Raw genomic sequence first — 19,774 nt, 5'->3', positions numbered from 1 at the left:
TGCCCCGCGCATACTGAACGTACGTAGATTAAGTACAAGGGTACCGTAATAATAATAAATAATGATAATAATACTGTACAGTACAGTAATAATAATAATAATAATGATTAATAATAATAACAATAATAATTTTATTAACAACAACAACAATAATAATAATAATAACAATAATAATAAAAATTTACGTACGTACGCTATTTTACGCTCTCTCTCTCTCCTCTCTCTCTCTCTCTCTCTCTCTCTCTCGTACGCTTACAGTACTTATTCGAAATGTGATTTTTGCAACAAAGAATATTATTGGATGCAGTACTGTACTACGTACGTATACATACAAAAGATTCATGGAAAAGAAGCACATCCATTACAGTACACACCATTCTAATATGGTATGACTGCATCTGATTTGCGTTTCATGTTCGATTTAATTTTACTACGTACTGAATTATCGTATGATCACATTCTCTTTTCGTGTTTTATTTCTTTCTGTGCTGAATTATATATCATATGTAATGCAATGAACAATCAGTAAGAGCAGATATTACTAATTACAGTATTAATGGAATTACAGGTAACAAAATATCGTATTTGGTTATCTTCAGATTTCGCGGTATTTTCGAATTTTCCGGAAAATCCGCGATATGTATATATATATGGGTTATGGGAAAACCCCGCGAAGTGGTGAATCCGCGATTGTCGAACCGCGAAGTAGCGAGGGTTCACTGTATTAACATTTAAGTGTTTTTATTGTAGTCATTGATAGTAAAACACACACAACTACACATCTAACTTATTTCAAACCAACTTTAATTTGTTCTTACACAAAATACAAACCTGTTGTTATTTACTTGAGGAGGAGAAATCAGCGCTAGGTGGCTTACAGCTATAAAACCTTTTAACGAGGTATCAACAACCGTCTGCCTAGCACCAGTGGTAGCGAAGACACACCGCTCCCTCTTCCTGCCCGCTCACTCATACCCTCTTCACTTTGATCTTAGCTGTGGTAGAAGGCAGTCGTCTTATTCCATGTACCTAACTGAATTTGGCTAAAATTTAAACTTTTATTTTTCTTTCTTTTCAGAATGTGGTGTGACTGTGCTGGAGGGGTAAGGACATGTATATTTGCCCAGGCTCCTGTGGTACATTCATATCCTGGAAAACACAAACCCTCACTGTCCTTGCCTTGCGTGCCGAACGGTAGTGGGAACGGTATGGCAGGAGGAGGGGTAAGAAGTCCAAGTGGGATTCTTTGCCTCCGGCGTCCTCTTTGAGGTCAAAGAAATCTGGACTTCTTTCCCTCACCCCGAGTACCATCCTCCTCTGACTCTGTTAGATCGGTCTCCTCCAGGGAACTGTTGAGCAAGTGATGGTCATTTAACACACTGTCAATCTACAGTTCAGGTTCCTTCTTACTTCTCCCCTAGCAAGGTAGAGAGAGTGGTCCCCCAACTGGAGTCCTCTTGTCAAGACACCTTCTGGCTTCTGTAGCCTTCCTTAGAACTTTTGGTTCCGCCTTCTAAGGACCAGCTACTGGACGTGTTGACGAAGGGTGCACAGCAGGAGAGGGTTTCCGCTCCTGCGGGGATTGGCTTCGGCACTTCACCCTTTAGAGCCAACAGGAGGGAGTCCTTCCTGCCCCCCTAAACCTTCATCCTCTGCTGCTCCTCTTCCACCTGAGGTTCTGAAGGGTGGTTCTCTTTAGAGTTTCCTCACAGCGTACCTTCCTTTTGGGGTTGGTGTATGAGGAAGGCCTCGGTCTCCCTCCCCTTTCTGAGCTTGCTGGTCCTTCGGGATTTGGCAGACACCTACACAAGCGTGATTGGCTGCCCTCGCCTGGGAGTTCACCACTTCGGGTAGCTCAGAATTGACAGCACAACTCGTCACTTGTCCCCTTAAGCTATTCGGAGCTGAGCTCTCAGGAGCTTGCAGATAATCATTATGATCCTCCTGCAACCCAGTGCACTCATGCAGCTGGGATCTCTTAGGACTCTTGTAGTCTTCAGTGAACACAGTTACCAGGGTCATTCTGCTCATCAGAATTCACCAGAGAGGTTAGTGAACGTTGCTAAACATCTGTACGTTCCAACTAACCCTCCTGTGTCTCGCTCACGCACAGGTGAGAGTGAATTAACCTGTCAAGTAGTTCGCAAGTCACAATTTAGAGCACCAACTTCTTGCGCTATTAGGGCGAGTAGCAGATTCTCTTGTAGTTACTTTCAAGTATCTGCAAATCATCTATGAGCTGGTGATAGTGTGCATTAATTGTTCACAATCTAGGGGATGCTTGTACAGACCAGTTTCATGTGTCTTACAGGACAGGTCCTCAGTGAACTGGTGGCGCCAGGTTGGTCTCGTAAGGCTCTCCTGCAGAAGATCCTTAGAGCAGCAACTGCCGTCATCCCTATTCCTTTGATATTTTTGATGGACCCATTTATGGCAATTCCTGGGAAGGTTGCTGTGCACCACGTTGATGCTTCAACTCCCTCTGACCCGAGGTTGGGTTGTGCTACAAACATCAGTAACACAACTTAATTCCTCCCCAGGCCCTAGGACCAGCAATACCAGCTCAGGGTGTGCATAAGCCTTCTCACTCGGCTCCCACTGTTGCTAGGAGTCCAACGCTTTTTCCGGCCGCAATCCCTCAGCTTCCGCTCCCATCGCAAGAGGGACACACTTCCAGGTAGCATCATTACCAAGAGGCTTTAGGAACCAAAGTCAAAACATTAAGCATTGATCCAGACTGGGAAAGGTTGGGAGTAATTCCCATTGAACCTACTCAAGAGCAGCATCAACCTAGACAGGTCACTCCTCTGCCCAGTGATAGTTACCATCCCAGGACCCATAGGGAATCGAGATATCCTTGTGTTGACTCTTGCGGACTCTTGCCTATTGTAGGGACCTCTCATTGCATTGCCAGGCCATGGAAACCAACCTTAGTTGCAGTGGCAGTAGGGTCCTCCTCTAGCTTTCTAGCCTCTTTCACGAGCAAGCCCCACAAGCGGAAGGATGCAAAGACCTTGCTGAAGAATTGGGCCTCCAATCCCATGGAGGATCCAAATCTTCAAGGGCAGGTCTCATTCCCCAATGCCCAACCCAAATGATGATTCAAAAGTGTAGGATCAAATCACAAATTTGAAAGTAATTTGTATTTTTCCTAACACTACAAACCTTTACCCGCCATAACCTAACTCCCAGGAGAAAGTCCCGTCTGCGATCAAAGTGAAGAAGGTATGAGTGGGCAGGGAGTCGGTGCTTCTCCCTGCTGCCACTGATATCAACCGGACAGTTGTTGACTTCTCGATAAAACTTTTATAGCTGTACGCCAACTATTGCTGATTTCATCTTCCTATGTAAAGAACTCTAGGTTTGTATTGGTAGGAAAAAGGCAAATTACTTCCAAATTTGTAATTTTTTTATAAAATTACATTTTGGATATCAATGTTTTTAAAAGTTCTAATAAGTGACCATAGTTTTATTCTTAAGTCAGTCTGTAATTTTAGGATTAGGAATATTCTACTAATGCTTACTAAGAATTCATTAGAAACTTTAAATTCAACATTTGATAATAGTATAATGTAGGGATTCAAGAATTTATATTTTAGTTTTTGGAATGTTTAATTACCTCATGTCTTTATATGATGCGTTATATACCTCAGTTTTGGTATATGTGCCATCACATGTAACGAACCAGACATGTTTATGTAGGGAAGAGTAGCAAATCAGATAGTTTAATTTTCAACTTTTTTTTCAGATTTAATTTAACAAGTGGGAAGTACCCATTTGAAGGTGAGAATATGTATCGGCTCTTCGAAAATATATGTGAAAAACCTCTAGTCGTACCTCCGGAGTTAGATCCTGTCCTTTCATCGTTACTAGAAGGCATGCTGGTTAAGGATCCTTATCAGCGTATGTCCCTGGCACAAGTGAAGTGTCATGAGTAAGTATTCAGTGCACTGAGCAATTACAGTAAGGAAAAGTAGATATTATTACGTGTACTCTTCATTTAACCCTTTTACCCCCAAAGGACGTACTGGTACGTTTCACAAAACACATCCCTTTACCCCCATGGACGTACCGGTACGTCCCTGCAAAAAAATGCTATTTACAATTTTTTTTTTTTTTTTTGATAATTTTTTGAGAAAATTCAGGCATTTTCCAAGAGAATGAGACCAACCTGACCTCTCTATGACAAAAATTAAGGCTGTTAGAGCAATTTGAAAAATATATACTGCAAAATGTGCTTGAATAAAAAAGAACCCTTGGGGGTTAAGGGTTGGAAATTTCCAAATAGCCTGGGGGTAAAAGGGTTAATGACACACTTGATTACTGACTACTGTACTAGAAGTTATAGGACATCTACAACATTCAGTACTGTGTCCTGTTTTATACATAGTCTATGGTAAATTTTTTATAGTATGATGTAAAGCTTAATGACAGTAGTATGAATTTGCAAGTTATTCCATTAACTCCTTTTCTTATTTAATATTTTACATATTTTACGATTTTTTTTTCCAATACAGTTGGTGTTGTAAGAAGCATCCGTATACTGACGAAGAAGCTCCAATTGGAGGTGATGATTGCCAACATACCATAAGTATAATACCTTACTTGCGTTCTCATTTTTACGAGTCTGAATCAGAAGAGGAGCTCATTACAGAACATCAGCTTAATGGTTAGTGCTGGCGAATTTTGTCTTTATTTTTCGTCCTCGTTTTTGTTTTACTAAGTCTTTCAGAGTTGCATTTTTTTATGGAAATTGAAATACAGTAATCCCTCGCCATTTTTGCGGCTCAAGTTTCGCGGTCTCAGTGCATCGCGGATTTTCAAAAATATAAAAAATTAGAATAAATGGTGCGAGAGTTACGCGGGCGCTAGCAGAAGGCAGAGAGCATAGTAGAACATCAGGTATCAACACGGAGATGGCGCGCAACTCAAAATCCACCTCTCTGATTTGCTGGCCATTTCGGCTCCAGAATCTCGCAAGCTTACTGGCCAAGCCGCCTTGACGCTTTTGCCAGCATCTCTCCCTGCCGTGCGCCCCGCGAAGGGAGACCGCATTCTTTGTTTTCTCTCGCTTCGCTTGTGTTGCACAGTCTTGCCGCTTGAAACGTTTAGCTGTTTTCTTGTGCTTTTGAGTGTAAAATAGTGCTTGTGATGCCCTTGAAAATGGCTCCTAAACGTCCTCTACCCTCTACATCCTCTAGTGAACCCAAGATGAAGAGAAAAATGATGACGGTGAATGAGAAAGTAAAATTATTGGACATGCTTAAGGCAGGCAGTAGCTGTGCGTCTGTTGCCCGCATTTACGGAGTGAATGAATCGACGGTTCGCTACATAAAAAAAGATGAAATTAAAATACATAAAACTGCCTCAATTACGTTCTCCAAGGACACTAAGCGCGTTGTAACTCCTCGTAATAAGACGATTGTGCAAATGGAGAATGCATTATCAATGTGGATATCAGACTGTCGGGAAAAGAAGGTTAGTTTCGATACCAACATGATTCGAACAAAAGCCAAAACCCTGTATGATAGCCTAGTTCCTGAAGGAAAATTTAACGAAGACGAAGAAGGTGATGATGACGATGAAGATGATGATCCTGCCCCACGAGAAAAACGTGGTTTTGTTGCCAGCAGGGGCTGGTTCGAGAAATTCAAGAGGAGGTTTGGCCTTCGCAGCGTTCCTTTGTATTTGGAGGCTGCCCCGGCAGACCAAGAGGCAGCTCTTTGTTACGTCGAGGACGAGTTCCCGAAATTAATTAAAGAAGGTGGCTATCTCCCGGAGCAGGTGTTCAATATGGATGAGACTGGCCTCTTCTGGAAGAGGATGCCGTCCCGGACGTTCCTTTACAAGGACGAAGTAAAGAAGTAAGGGTTCAAGGCCCACAAAGATCGCGTCACTCTCTTCATGTGCGGGAATGCCGCGGGCTTCATGCTTAAGCCCGGCTTAATTTACATGTCCATGAATCCTCGGGCTTTGAAAAACAAAAACAAAGCCTTGCTGCCCGTCTACTGTATGAGTAATAAAAAGGCATGGATAACTAAAGCCCTCACACTCGACTGGTTCGTGAACTGCTTTATCCCAGAGGTGAAGCTGTACCTTGCGGAGAATGGGCTGCCCTTAAAGGTCCTCCTCTTGATGGACTGTGCAGGCGGACATGCAACGGATCTGCATTATGACGGGGTCCAATTGGAGTTCCTGCCCCCCAACACCACTTCCCTCATACAACCAATGGATCAGGGAGTCATTCGGGCCTTCAAGGCCCTCTACACGAGGTCCACGATGGAGGGCCTCATCTCCTCCATCGATGAAGATGACGAGGACTTCGGCCTTAAGAGATATTGGCAGGAATACAACATTGCAACGTGCCTGGCCAACATTCAGAAAGCTCTTAATGAGATAAAACAGCAAACATTGAATGCAAGTTTGAGAAAATTGTGGCCAGACATTGTTCATGACTATGAGGGCTTTACGCCAGACGAAGTTCACCACTCCGCCGTAGATAAGGCTGTGAGACTGGCACGGTTAGTAGCCAACGAAGGTTTCTCTGACATGACGGATGACGTCAACTCACTGATCAAGTGCCACTCGGAGCCCCTAACTGACAAGGACCTTGTCGAAATAAGATCAGCGAGTGAGGAAGAAGAAGAGGCAGCCGATGTCAGCGACGACGACAAAGCTGAAGAACGTGGCCTTACCTTGGTCACAGGGCGCAGGAAATTGATGATAATATGGTCAGAGCCATCAAATTTAGTAACCGTATTGACGCTGTAATGGCGTTGTACAAGAGCATCTTTGCTCAGATGAAAAAACGTCAACAACTTCCCATCACGATGTTCCTAGTGCGCCGAAAACCATCTGCAGAAGCATCAGATGCTCCTCCTGCTGCCTCTCCGGCTTCCCACGGAGCCACTACGCCGCCTCCTGCAGTTTCTCCAGCTCTTCTGGAAGCTGTCGTTGACGATCCACCGCCCCTCTCAACTGACGATGAGGCGTCACCTGAGGAGCAGTAAAGCTCTCATTAACCTGTGCAGTAAATCATCTTCATCTTCTTCACCTCCATCATACTGCACAGGTGTTTCATCGTCATTTATCAAGATCATCATCATTTATCAAGATCATCGTCATTGTTAGAGGTGAGTTACGTATCTTGTTATAAGAATAAAAGAGTTCTAAAAACATATCTACAGTATAAACACGTACACTATTTATATCTACATATGTACTGTATATACATGTACACTTACACTCTATTTATATTATTTATGTATAAATGTAAATGTACATACAGTATACGTAATGTATTAAATACTGTTATTTATATTACAGTATTTATACAGTATTATTATTATTATTATTATTATTAAATGCTAAGCTACAACCCTAGTTGGAAAAGCAGGATGCTATAAGCCCAGGGGCCCCAACAGGGAAAATAGCCCAGTGAGGAAAGGAAACAAGGAAAAATAAAATATTTTTAGAATAGTAACAACATTAAGGTAAATATTTCCTATATAAACTGTAAAAACTTTAACAAAACAAGAGGAAGAGAAACTAGATAGAACAGTGTGCCCGAGTGTACCCTCAAACAAGAGAACTCTAATCCAAGTCAGTGGAAGACCATGGTACAGAGGCTATAGCACTACCCAAGACTAGAGAACAATGGTTTGATTTTGGAGTGTCCTTCTCCTAGAAGAGCTGCTCACCATAGCTAAAGAGTCTCTTCTACCCTTACCAAGAGGAAAGTAACCACTGAATGATTAAAGTGCAGTAGTTAATCCCTTGGATGAAGAAGAATTGTTTGGTAATCTCAGTGTTGTCAGGTGTATGAGGACAGACAGAGGAGAATAAGTAAAGAATATGCCAGACTATTCGGTGTATGTGTTGGCAAAGGGAAAGAACTGTAACCAGAGAGAAGGATCCAATGTAGTACTGTCTGGCCAGTCAAAGGACCCCCTAACTCTCTAGCGGTAGTATCTCAACGGGTGGATGGTGCCTTGGCCAACCTACTACCTACAAGTACTTTATTTTATGTAGAGTATCTAATTTTCTATTATCAATATTTATTTACATGATTCTTTAATGTTCTAATGATATCATATGCATTTATAGGGTTAATTTACACTTATTGTTATAATATATACATGTAAATGTACACAAAAAAATGTAAGTATTCCAAAAATAGGGGGGGGAACCTATTTTGCGGTTTTTCACCTATCGCGGTCGGTTCTGGTCCCCATTAACCGCGATAGGTGAGGGATTACTATACTGATTTATTTTTACTTATTCTATCTATGGTTGTGTCAAATTGAACTGGTGGTGAGATAATTTTTCTGAGTATTCTTGAATTTTTGGAAATTCCCTGATATGGTGTCTGAAAACATTGATGGGGGTTTGTTACATTCTTTAAAGAATTGTTGTAATTGTATTATTTTTCAGTGGCTTAATCATTCCTAGGGGAAATATTTTGTTTAAGATTGGAATTTATTTTGCAAAAATCTTTATTCCCTATATATATGCCACCCTGAAGTTCATCCTATTGTGGTTTAGTTCCTACACGGATAAATGCCATCGTCCTTTTGGTAGGGAGTATGTTTCAGCACGAAAGCTGGACAGCCGTTGAATCGTTTGATGAGCAGTTAAGGGGTATAGCTCGCAGAAATTCATATTATTGTAGTTTTGACTTGGAGAATCATCCCTTTCTTATATCTACGTAAGCGCATCTGCTCCCTTACGCAACCCTTTTCTGACCAAAGTACTTATTCTTCAAGGGTTTGGGGAAAAGATATTTATATCAGTTTTACATAAGCCATTCTCTCAACACCTAAAGGAGGCTCATTGTTACATGTTTTTCTTGGTTAATATTTATCATATTTCTTTGTTTGCTCATTCATATGTTTACAATTCTTACATTATGGTTATGTTCAAAGATGTACAAAGTCTCGGGGGTAATAACTAGATGTGGATAAAGCGTAAAATTTGTGCAGAAAGTACGCTAACGAGAATATGTTATGCTAGCAACATCTTACTTGTGTGGGCATTTGGTGTATGTAACAAAGTATTTATTTCTTGATCTGAAGGAAGGGGCTCATCGCTGCTTAGTAGATAACCCTGAAATATAAGGATTATAATTACTGCTGAAAGTCCAAACTACCCCCTAATAAATTTATCAGATGATTTCCAAATGAAAACTTTGATGGCAATTTCTCAAAACTTGAAATTTTTAGAAAATTTAAATTACCCTTTTATTTATTTATCGATATTTACCATTCATATATGAAAAGATATGAAATTTTATGCTAAAACAATTTATTGAATTGTTTTGACAAATAATAAAAGCTTATATATGAAAAATAGAATCTATGCTATTATTACCAATATGGTTAGAAAAAAAAAAAATTGCATATAAAAAATAAGGATTGATAAGAAAAATCTGTTCTATAAATCTTGCTAAGAAAATTACCTTTAAAATGCTTTTTGAAATATGAAAATCGGCTAAGAAACAAATTGTAATTAAGTTTGAAGTTACCCCAAAATAACACTTTTTAATGGGGTTGAGTCACTCCCCTTAAGTGACAGGTGAGAGTGACCTTACATTTTAAATTCTCTTCACGTGTTTTTGCCGCAACAAGTACTGACGTACGGGTGTGCCCTTAAGCAAACTATTCATTTTTTTTATTTTTAGGAAGTGAATCCACCCTTGCTCTCCCTTCCCCTGTGCTTCATCCCACCCCTTGTACCGTGGAGGTCTTGTAGCTTTTGCTCCCTTGTGAGTTTGATTTCCCTTCCTCTTAACAGTGTTCCCCAATGTTGTGGTTCCTGGTGGAGCAGCCCTGTGGTTTCATCCCTTGGGGAAGTGGTGTTGTCAGGGTTTCTCAGACTAATTCTTTTGCTGAGCCTGAGGGGAGGGTTGGAAAGAGGAAGAACTATGCACGGTCTTCTTCCTCCTCGTCCTCTTTAGCTTCCAACTACAGGTAGTCGTCGACTTACGAACTGAAAAAGTGAAGTTTCCGTAGATTTATCATGATTCGGCAATCATCTAAGTCATATTTTATCAATACTTTCTTACTGTATATCATTATTTCATTTTCTTGTATAGTAGAATATCATATACTCTATTAATGCATTTTTGTATTCTATTTTTCAATTTCGGGATAATTTTAAACATCAAGAATTACTTAATATTTTGTTTACCTTTGTTTATGATCAGCTGATCTGAAGGTTTTGCTACCGTATCGAAAGATTGTGCACTTACGAGTGGCGTATATTGTTTTTTATCTAATTTCTCTATTCGAAATCTCTTTATGATGAATATTACATCAGCACCAATATGTTACAAGATATCACAGTTTTCATAGAGTTTGTTTATAGCTATTATTATTAGTTATCATGCGAATACGTTGTCACTCTTTCTCTGTGCGAATGTGTGTGTGACAGTATATGCGGGGACCCTAAGGGTAGTGCATTTTTAAAGCTTCATACAGTATTTAATTATGTATTCATTATTAAGCTTTCATATTTCATTTGTCATTATTGTGGTTTATTAAAGTATTTTTTGTATATTTTTCAATTTCTTGAGCATTTCAGTAATCAACAATTACTTTTGGTAGGCACCAGCTGATCTCAAAGTCACGCCAGATTGGCCAAACCTTCTATGTCAATCTCATGTGAAAAGTTTCACAAACCAGCTCACTGCTGTCTCTTCACGGCAGGAGGTTATCCTGCATTGCCTCCAAAAGACAGGCTTTTCGAGACTGACTGCGGGGCAACTTTCAGGATACCTCTGCAGCAGTCTATTAGGAAAAATGATCACCATTCTGGGATTGATGCTGCAGAATGAACATGACTCCGCTCAGGGCCACTATTCCACTGATTGCAGACTTTTATTAGTTTTTCTACTGAAGGCGAAACTTCTCTCGGTCACAGTGGTAAAAGGATATCGCTTAGCCTTAAGCCAGGTCTTCAGACTGAAGGTAATTGACTTCTCCTCCTCATGGGAACTCTCAGCTTTAATCAGAAGCTTTGAACAGTCTTGCCCTCCTCTGGAACTCAAACCCCCCATCCTGGGGTGTGTTAAAGATTCTAAGGTCCTTAAAGCTAGCACCTTATAAACCTCTTCGCAGGGCATCAGACAGAGACCTAACATTGAAATGTGTTCCTCTTAGCTCTAGCATCATCAAAGAGAGAGAGCAAGCTACATGACCTATCTCACTTAATGTCACACTCCAGGGATTGGAACGATGTGTCTTTTTTTTTGTGTCGGAATTCATAGCTAAAGCCCAAAATCTATGAAATACTGATAACGGATTTGACTCATTTATGGTTTCAGTAATCAAAGAGATAATTAATGATGCGGACAGTTTGTTACAGTACTTCGTCCTATAAGACAGTCCATCTATATCTAAAGAAGACTCCACCTTTTCATCCTCTTGTCCGTCACTTGTTTAAGTACAGATCTAAGCAAGAAAGGGGTAACCAGGAAGATCATCTCTTTCTGGGTACAAGAGACTGTTATGAGAGCATACAATTCTTTGGGAGAAGCATCGACTGGGACCCCTCCCAAGACTCATGACATTTACTGTCTCATTCTTAGCGTTCCACAAAAACCACTCATTGGTACAGATTCTTAGTGCTGGGGTCTGCAAAGACAGACCACCTTCACAGTCCATTACTTAAAAGATTGTACCCACAGATCTTTGGACACATTCTCTGTAAGTCCGGTAGTAGCCACCTAACAGATACTTTAAAACCTCTGCCTTTGCAGGACACTTAACCCTTTTACCCCCAGGCTCTTTGGAAATTAACTCCCAGGGGGTTATTTTTTTCCCAGCACATTTTGCAGTATATTTTTTTTAAATTGCTCCAACAGCCTTAATTTTTGTCATAGAGAGGTCAGGTTGGTCTCATTCTCTTGGAAAATGCCTGAATATTCTCAAAAAATTATCAAGAATATGAAAAAAAAAAATTTTTATAGCATTTTTTTGCAAGGACGTACCGGTACGTCCATGGGGGTAAAGGGATGGCTTTTGTGAAACGTACCAGTACATCCTTTGGGGGTAAAAGGGTTAACATGAAGTCACGTCATCAGTTATTTTCAGAATAACTGTGGTATGAGCCTAGAATGAAAGGGCTTACCTACCTCTTTTTGGAGCCACTGTTCCTTGGGAGTACCTATGCTGATGACCACTTATGAAGTTAAGAATAATACTGTGACATTATATATACATTATGTGATTTATTTGAAATATTAAGAAATTGTTCTTACACAAAACTCAAACTTGTTGGGTTGTGACTCGTGACCTTGTCTCTCATACAAGTTGGTCATAATTGTCGACAATTTCTCTTTTCTGGTCAAGGGTGAGGCAGATGCCCTAACATTGTTACATAGATACTTCCACCTAAGGAAGACTCCCATATAAATGATGAGGGTTTGTATTCACGAAAAAAACTTCAAATTTTTTAAGTAGTGTATATTTTCCCCAGCTATACAAACCTTGGTCATTTGTTTATATTTCCTACAAAACTTCAAATTTTTTAAGTCGTGTATATTTTTGCCAGCTATACAAACCTTGGTCATTTGTTTATATTTCCTACAAAACTTCAATTTTTTAAGTTGTGTATATTTTTCCCAGGTATACAAACCTTGGTCATTTGTTTATATTTCCTACCTCATTCACCCCGCATGTCTTAAGCAAGACTAAAGTGGTTATTGAGCTACAGGCTCCTACGCAGCGCTGCACAAGTGGGAACAGAGGGCAACCATACAGTGTTGCCAGACCCACTGGATTTCTTTAATTTTGGTAGTAGCAAAACATAAATAGAGTAAGCCCATTGAAATGATTCAGGTTTGCATAGCTGGGAAAATGCAAATTACTCTAAAAATGTATAGCTTTATGTTCATGTATTGGTTAAAATATGATGCCGATCTTTGGTAATATTAGAATTTTCCTAATATACAGAATCAAGAAAACAGGCAGAATGTGGCTCAGAAACGTCAGTCTCAGACATCCAGGATACACGAGACAGATCTAACAAGCAGAGGCGAAGGAAACCTACCTCTTGTATTAGTGTCAAATCTTTAGCGTCCTGCAAGCAATCTTGACACGCCATGTCCAAACAACATAGGCTTTCAAGGAATCCTTCCTGGTGTTTTGAAGATGTCGAATGTCCAAGGGGAAGAAGAAACTTGATGACAATGGAAGAAATGGTTGCAGGGACTGAGATCTGGTGTCGTATTTTGTATCACACCACAGTTGACTTTTTAGTGAGATGGAGAAAGAGACAGAGTGTCCGTCGAGGATGTGGATCAAGCGATTACTGGATGTGTGAAAACCCCACAAAGCATTTGCTTCTCAATATGTGAAACAGGATACCTCAGTTATTATTAGTAATTATTGTACCTTTGTTATGGGTACAAGAAAGTGCCTTCCAGAGGTACACTCTTATGATATAAAGAAATATATTGTAAAACAAAGTTAGCGTAGTTTGACCAGATTTGGGGTTGTTGAAGATTGTGGTGAAACTGTTTTGTCTTTAGTTATCCAGCATTTATGTTCTGGGATATGAAATAATGTTGAAATGGAGTTGATCCAAAAGTACATAGACCTGATATATTCAAGATGTGAATTGATGTTATGTTAATGTTACATTGTCTGTGATTTGCTTATTACTGTGGTATCATTTGTTTTGCATGACTTGTCAACAATGCCAGGACTGCTGAAATGTAGCTAGTGAGGAGTTCTTTTCTTCTGACCTGACAGAACAGTTAGCGAGGACCAGTAACTGTGTTCAAGAAAGGTTGCCACCTTTTCCCCCCAAAAAAGGGAATGAAGTTCATGAGAGAGTGCAGTGATACACCACTTGTAATTTTTATATTAAGAGACACTGTATGTCTTTGTTATTATCTTATATTCCTTCAAAGACAAACTGCATTACATAAATGATAATTGTATAAAGAAATAGCATTGCAGTGCTGATCTTGTAACCAAAAATTGAGGCCTTAACAATACCAGGCATTTTTTTAACCGCCATATTGTCATAAGCAGGGAGTGGAACAACCTGATCATCATGTTATGAGTTAGGTGACTTTTAATTTTAAATCTGTGCCGATTGTGTTATGTGTTAGGTATGTGATAAATGTTAATTAATACTTACTCTAAAACTTTCAGTTAGTTTGGAAATTACTAGCATTTATGTGATTTTTTTTTTTAATTATGTTAGACGTCATATGCATTACAACTTGTTTTTTTATATGTTGAAGTAATTGAACTTACTGTATATAAGATACGGTACAGAACTGTTATATTACCAGCTTTTGTGTTTCAGGAACTTCAGGATCATTGCAGTGATGAAAGGGCTTTTTAAAAATTGCATAAACTGCAGTAGAATGTTAGTATAGAATTATTAAGAAGTTTTGAATTTGACATTTATATATTTCAGAGGGACTTGGACTATTGATCGATGTCATCTAGTTATCAATTCTTTTTGCAATAGATATTTCAAGAAGCTCTTTGACATCTTAAAAGGAATTCTTGTTGTCGGCTGTTTATTCCCTCTAAATTTCCAAGCTTTATTGTACATTATTTAGCAATTTCTCTCTCTCTCTCTCTCTCTCTCTCTCTCTCTCTCTCTCTCTCTCTCTCTCTCTCTCTCTCTCTCTCTCTCTCTCGCTCTCTCTCTCTCTCGCTCTCTCTCTCTCTCTCTCTCTCTCTCTCTCTCTCTCTCTCTCTCTCTCTCTCTCTTTTTTTTTTTTTTACTTAATTGTTGAGAATTTCCAAATATGGTAGACAAGATCATACGAACTCTCTAAATACTTAAACTAAATCGGTCTACTAAAGAGCAAATGGAGTCTCTGCGGATGGACTAAAAAATCTTGAAGACATCCCAAATCCTTGTAACAAGAATTTTTTGTGTAAGAAAAGAGTCAAAAGCTTTTTCATTACAATTATTAATTTGATTTTTATCCGCAGTACGAATAATTTTCTATGAATTACTTGTTAATCCCCATATTTTTATAGGGTTACTATTGATTCCATTTACGGTACTGGAGTGGTAAGACCATTTCTCAAAACTTCCGCTTATTTCACAGTTCTATAAGTGGATTTACAGTATGTCAACTTTCGAAAACTACTGATTTTTATATTTATATGTTTTCCCCCTTAATTTTTTCCTGTCGTTTGCTACTACTACATGGGGAATGATGCGTATCATTTAGCATGGTAAAAGAACGGTAGAATTTGGTCAGTAAAAGTAGGATTAAACTTTTCCATTGCATATCTGTGATAAGAAAGAATGACTCCCTGTAGATTTAGTGTTCACACTACTTTGCAATGCGGATCATATATGAATTTAAGGAAATGCATATCTGGTGGATAGTTAGGTTGTTTGGCCGTTAGATCAAATCTGGATAAGTTTACTTCCTTACGCATAAACATTTGTGCTGTATTACTTTTATCACATGTACATAGTAATTTACAAGTTTAACTGATTTACTCATTGAGACACTATTTTCCTTGCAGAATTTGGTGTTCAATTCTTCCTTTTTATGGTTTTAAGTGCTACTAGGTTTGTGTTCAGCTTTATATTGCTGTTGATGTTATATAGACTGATATAGAATTGCAAATAAACTGTCTTATAAAAATATGAACACTTTCAGAAAGATGAAATTGGGATTTATCAAAGGGGCATAGAAGAGTTCTTTATTGAGCTATGAGGAGTCATTTGAGTTATGAAATTCTAATTTTGCTCATGAAAAGATCACTACATTTCCTAGAAGAGCAAAAAATAATCTAGAACCAATTAAATATGATCAAATTGATATTGATCATTCAGTTATCTCAGGATGTATGAATAGATCAAGTTAGGTTTTTCTATTCTGTTGAGCCTTTTATCGTCCCATTAAATATTTCTTCAGTATGCGTATAATTTCTTAGCTTTGCTAAGATTATTTTTAAAGTTTTATATTATTTTTATATCTGTTGGTAGTGAGTAAAATCTTACTTTTAACCCTTTTACCCCCAAAGGACGTACTGGTACGTTTCACAAAACTCATCCCTTTACCCACATGGATGTACTGGTACGTCCTTGCAAAAAACTGCTATTTACATTTTTTTTTGCATATTTTTGATAATTTTATGAGAAACTTCAGGCATTTTCCAAGAGAATGAGACCAACCTAACCTCTCTATGATGAAAATTAAGGCTGTTAGAGCAATTTAAAAAACATTACTGCAAAATGTGGTTGAAAAAATATAACCCCTGGAGGTTAAGGGTTGGAAAGTTCCAAATAGCCTGGGGGTAAAAGGGTTAAATGTATGAAATTCCAGCATATTTTTATCAAAATATTCTCTTATTGGCTTTCAAAGCTTCAATAAATCGAGAATAGTAAATGAAAGTTCTTCTACTGCTGCAGTTTAATCTTATTTTGTACGTCATTACGTAAGTTTGTTATGTTAAATGTTAGGTGTTTTGTGGCTTTTGCTCAAACTTCTATCTTGTGTATTTTCTGGACTTTGTACCTATGTTATATAAGTTAGGTTATATTTTTATCACAGTTATTTTCTCTATATTTTTTGAAATTTTGTTAACTATTACTTTGATCCAATTTTTGTGTGCCATTAGTTTTTTTATGTGAATATTTCTCGCTTTGTAGCTTTTCATAACTTTGTATTGCTTTACACTTGTACAGTATTTTAGTTATGAACATCTGTCTGAATCTTTTCAGTTGTTGAAAAGCATTTATATTTCTAAATTGTTCTTTGGAACTAAGTTCATACTTAGAATTTAGATGAGAGTGATAGACATAATGCGTGTCTAAGGGTTTGTGCATTCATCCCTGGGTTTAGTCACTTTTGCAATTCAAAATTCACATATTAGCATTAGTAATCATAGTGTTAAATCAGGATTAGATATATATATATATATATATATATATATATATATATATATATATATATATATATATTTTTTTTTTTTTTTCCTCCATTTAGACAGGTTAAAGCTTATTTTTCCCCTCACAACATGGTACTCACGTATAGAGTACAGAGGTTTTTACAGTTTTGTTAGGATAAAAAACGGCTAGTTTCAAAACGGAAATATACTAGTCTATGGAATGTTGTTTCTCTGGTTTGGTCAGAACACTCGGTAGAAAATTAGTATAACGATTACACAGTATTAATGTGTAGGGTTTCACTAAAAACAACACTACAGAACTAATGAAACATTTCGAAAATATTTTTTGCAATTGAAAATAGGCCATTTATATAAAATATTGGGGACTGTAAATAGAAAGGATGTATGATAGGGACTGTTTGTCAGCTGAAGTATTTTAACTGATTTTCTGATAAAATAGCACTTTTTTAAGAAATATATTTGTTGATTACATTTTGCTGAAACTTTTATTAAAAGATTCATTGGTCTACTAATGTAATAAGAGTTTAGTGGGAATAATGTTTAAGAGTAATAGAAGAAAGAATTAAGATATATACAAAAACTTTTGGTATTGCTTTCTGATAAATTGCAAAGTCTGAAAAGTAATTAAGGCTGTAGAATAGACTACAATGGAACATTTATCATGCCTCAAAGCTAACAGTTCTTCCATATAATTTCTAATGGGAAATGAAATGCATTTTGTTTATTACCTCAGTTCAAGAGATTTCTCAGTAAAATACTTCTTGCTTGAAAGTGTGGTAATGAAACTAACTAAAGTCGTATCATCTTAGGTAGTTGAAGGATGCCAGAAAACTTTCAATCAATCTTAGGTAGTTGAAGGGCCTGACAATACCAATACAGTACAATAGGTAGAAAGCATTTATAAAGGGAAAAAGTAGAGAGGGTCTGAAGATAATTGAAAGGTGCTTTGAATAAATCTCAGGAAAAATGATGAAAAATAACAAAACAAAAGACACTATGATGCAACGTAAATTAGAACAGTAGCCAATGACTTGTACCCACCTGTATTAACCCTTTTACCCCCAAAGGACGTACTGGTACGTTTCACAAAAGCCATCCCTTTACCCCCATGGACGTACCGGTACGTCCTTGCAAAAAAATGCTATAAAAATTAGTTTTTCATATTTTTTGATAATTTTTTGAGAAAATTCAGGCATTTTCCAAGAGAATGAGACCAACCTGACCTCTCTATAACAAAAATTAAGGCTGTTAGAGCAATTTAAATAAAATATACTGCAAAATGTGCTTGGAAAAAAATAGCCCCCTGGGGGTTAAGGGTGGGAAATTTCCAAATCCCCCGGGGGTAAAAGGTTTAATGTAATTTTCAACTATAGCTAGCATAATTTTGTATATCAAGGTCAATGATGGGATCTTTGTCACTGTGTAGTCGGATAATGCTACCCTGTTAAAAGCCAAATTTTTCTAAGCATGGCATTGGAATTGTAGATTTTGCACAACGGTATGTAATACCCTCCTTGTGTGTAGCTACCGGGAAATAGTAAGGCAAATTGTCCAACTCAAACGAAAAATTAAAGCTATTAAGCCTGTTAGAGAGAAAAGACCTACTACTAGAGATTTACCTAATCAAATATATGACGGTGTTCCAACAGTTTTGATTGAATATAACAAAAACTAAACTTGGTTTGCGAATCTATCAGTTATATTAGGAACATCTAATAGATGGTATCCATATCGAGGCAGTTGATTATCGGTATGCCTCATTGGGTTATTTAGAACAAACAAGCTGATATCTTCAGCTGTGAATTTGCATTAATGACCTTTTATTTTTTATTAAGAGCCAAATGTGTCCTCTGAGAAAACTAACTTTTGCACTGTGCCAAAAATACAGGATAGGAATTTATTTTATATTTTTGTTCCTTGTACTGCTTCCATGTATAATAGGTTTTAAATTAACGTCTAAATGTATATGAAGTGTGTTTGATATTCCAAGTTTTCTGTCTTATTTCTTACTTGATGTATGTCAGGTACATGTTTACAATCTTGTACTGTTTTCCTTTAGCATATGATTTGCTAGAACCCTCATGTACTCAAAATGACTCTATGATGATCTTTGCTTTATAAAAATTTTGCTTTTGATTTAGTACGCCTAAAGTAAACTTTAATAGGTTGTAGGGGAAAGATATATTTATTGTTAAGTTCCTGTTATCATTGTGAAGAAAAGACTCGTTTTATCATGATGCATGTACTTCACAAATTAACGGGCTAACTCATGTCAAATACATATGTACTCAGGTTGTTCCACCACGAAGCTAACGTGACCTGTATCTCAATCCCAGGGCAGCTCAGCTTTTGCTTGGATGGTCGAGGCACCGACTGAGCTTTTGATATTTCCACCTCCACCTCCACCTCTCCTTCACTTTTAATACATTAAATTGGGCTCAGTTGGAATGAAAACAATGAATGAAAAGTGTCAAAAGATCCAAGCATTTCCACCTCCACCTCCACCGCCACCTCCACCTCCACCTGTCCTTCACTTTTAATACATTAAATTGGGCTCAGTTGGAATGAAAACAATGAATGAAAAGTGTCAAAAGATCCAAGCAACAGACCTTGTTGCTTCTGTCCCTCCACCTCCACCTCTCCCTTCACTTTTAATACATTAAATTGGGCTCAGTTGGAATGAAAACAATGAATGAAAAGTGTCAAAAGATCCAAGCAACAGACCTGTTGCTTCTGTCACATGCTTTTGTAGACTCAGAATAGAAGTGATGTTGCTTACTTATTGCAGTTACTGTGCCTCTTTTCTATGTACTCTTTTTGGCTTCAACAAATCCTTTCAGAATATGCTGTTAATTTATCTTTTTTTTCTC

The 19,774-nt window shown here is 37.9% G+C and overlaps 1 protein-coding gene and 1 long non-coding RNA gene across 3 annotated transcripts in view; both read left to right on the top strand.

Annotated features, from left to right (window-relative positions):
* Positions 1-14,552, top strand: part of Lkb1 (Lkb1 kinase) — an 82,751-nt gene extending 68,199 nt beyond the window's left edge. For both annotated transcript variants that reach the window (XM_068346722.1, XM_068346721.1), the window contains exons 7-9: positions 3,749-3,934; positions 4,518-4,669; positions 12,954-14,552. In XM_068346722.1, the coding sequence (XP_068202823.1) occupies positions 3,749-3,934; positions 4,518-4,669; positions 12,954-13,096 (481 nt within the window). In that variant the 3' untranslated portion in view covers positions 13,097-14,552. The remainder of the gene's footprint in view (positions 1-3,748; positions 3,935-4,517; positions 4,670-12,953) is intronic.
* A 2,779-nt stretch (positions 14,553-17,331) lies between these two features.
* Positions 17,332-18,540, top strand: LOC137616720 (uncharacterized). Its single transcript, XR_011039497.1, has 2 exons — positions 17,332-17,713; positions 17,753-18,540. It is a non-coding gene; the product is annotated as an uncharacterized lncRNA (long non-coding RNA).
* The last annotated feature ends 1,234 nt before the right edge of the window (positions 18,541-19,774 follow it).

The sequence above is a fragment of the Palaemon carinicauda genome, chromosome 22 (assembly GCF_036898095.1).
Source record: "Palaemon carinicauda isolate YSFRI2023 chromosome 22, ASM3689809v2, whole genome shotgun sequence".
NCBI lineage: Eukaryota > Metazoa > Arthropoda > Malacostraca > Decapoda > Palaemonidae > Palaemon > Palaemon carinicauda.
The sequence above is the reverse complement of the archived record's forward strand: the minus strand, read 5'-3'. Positions and strand labels throughout refer to the sequence as shown.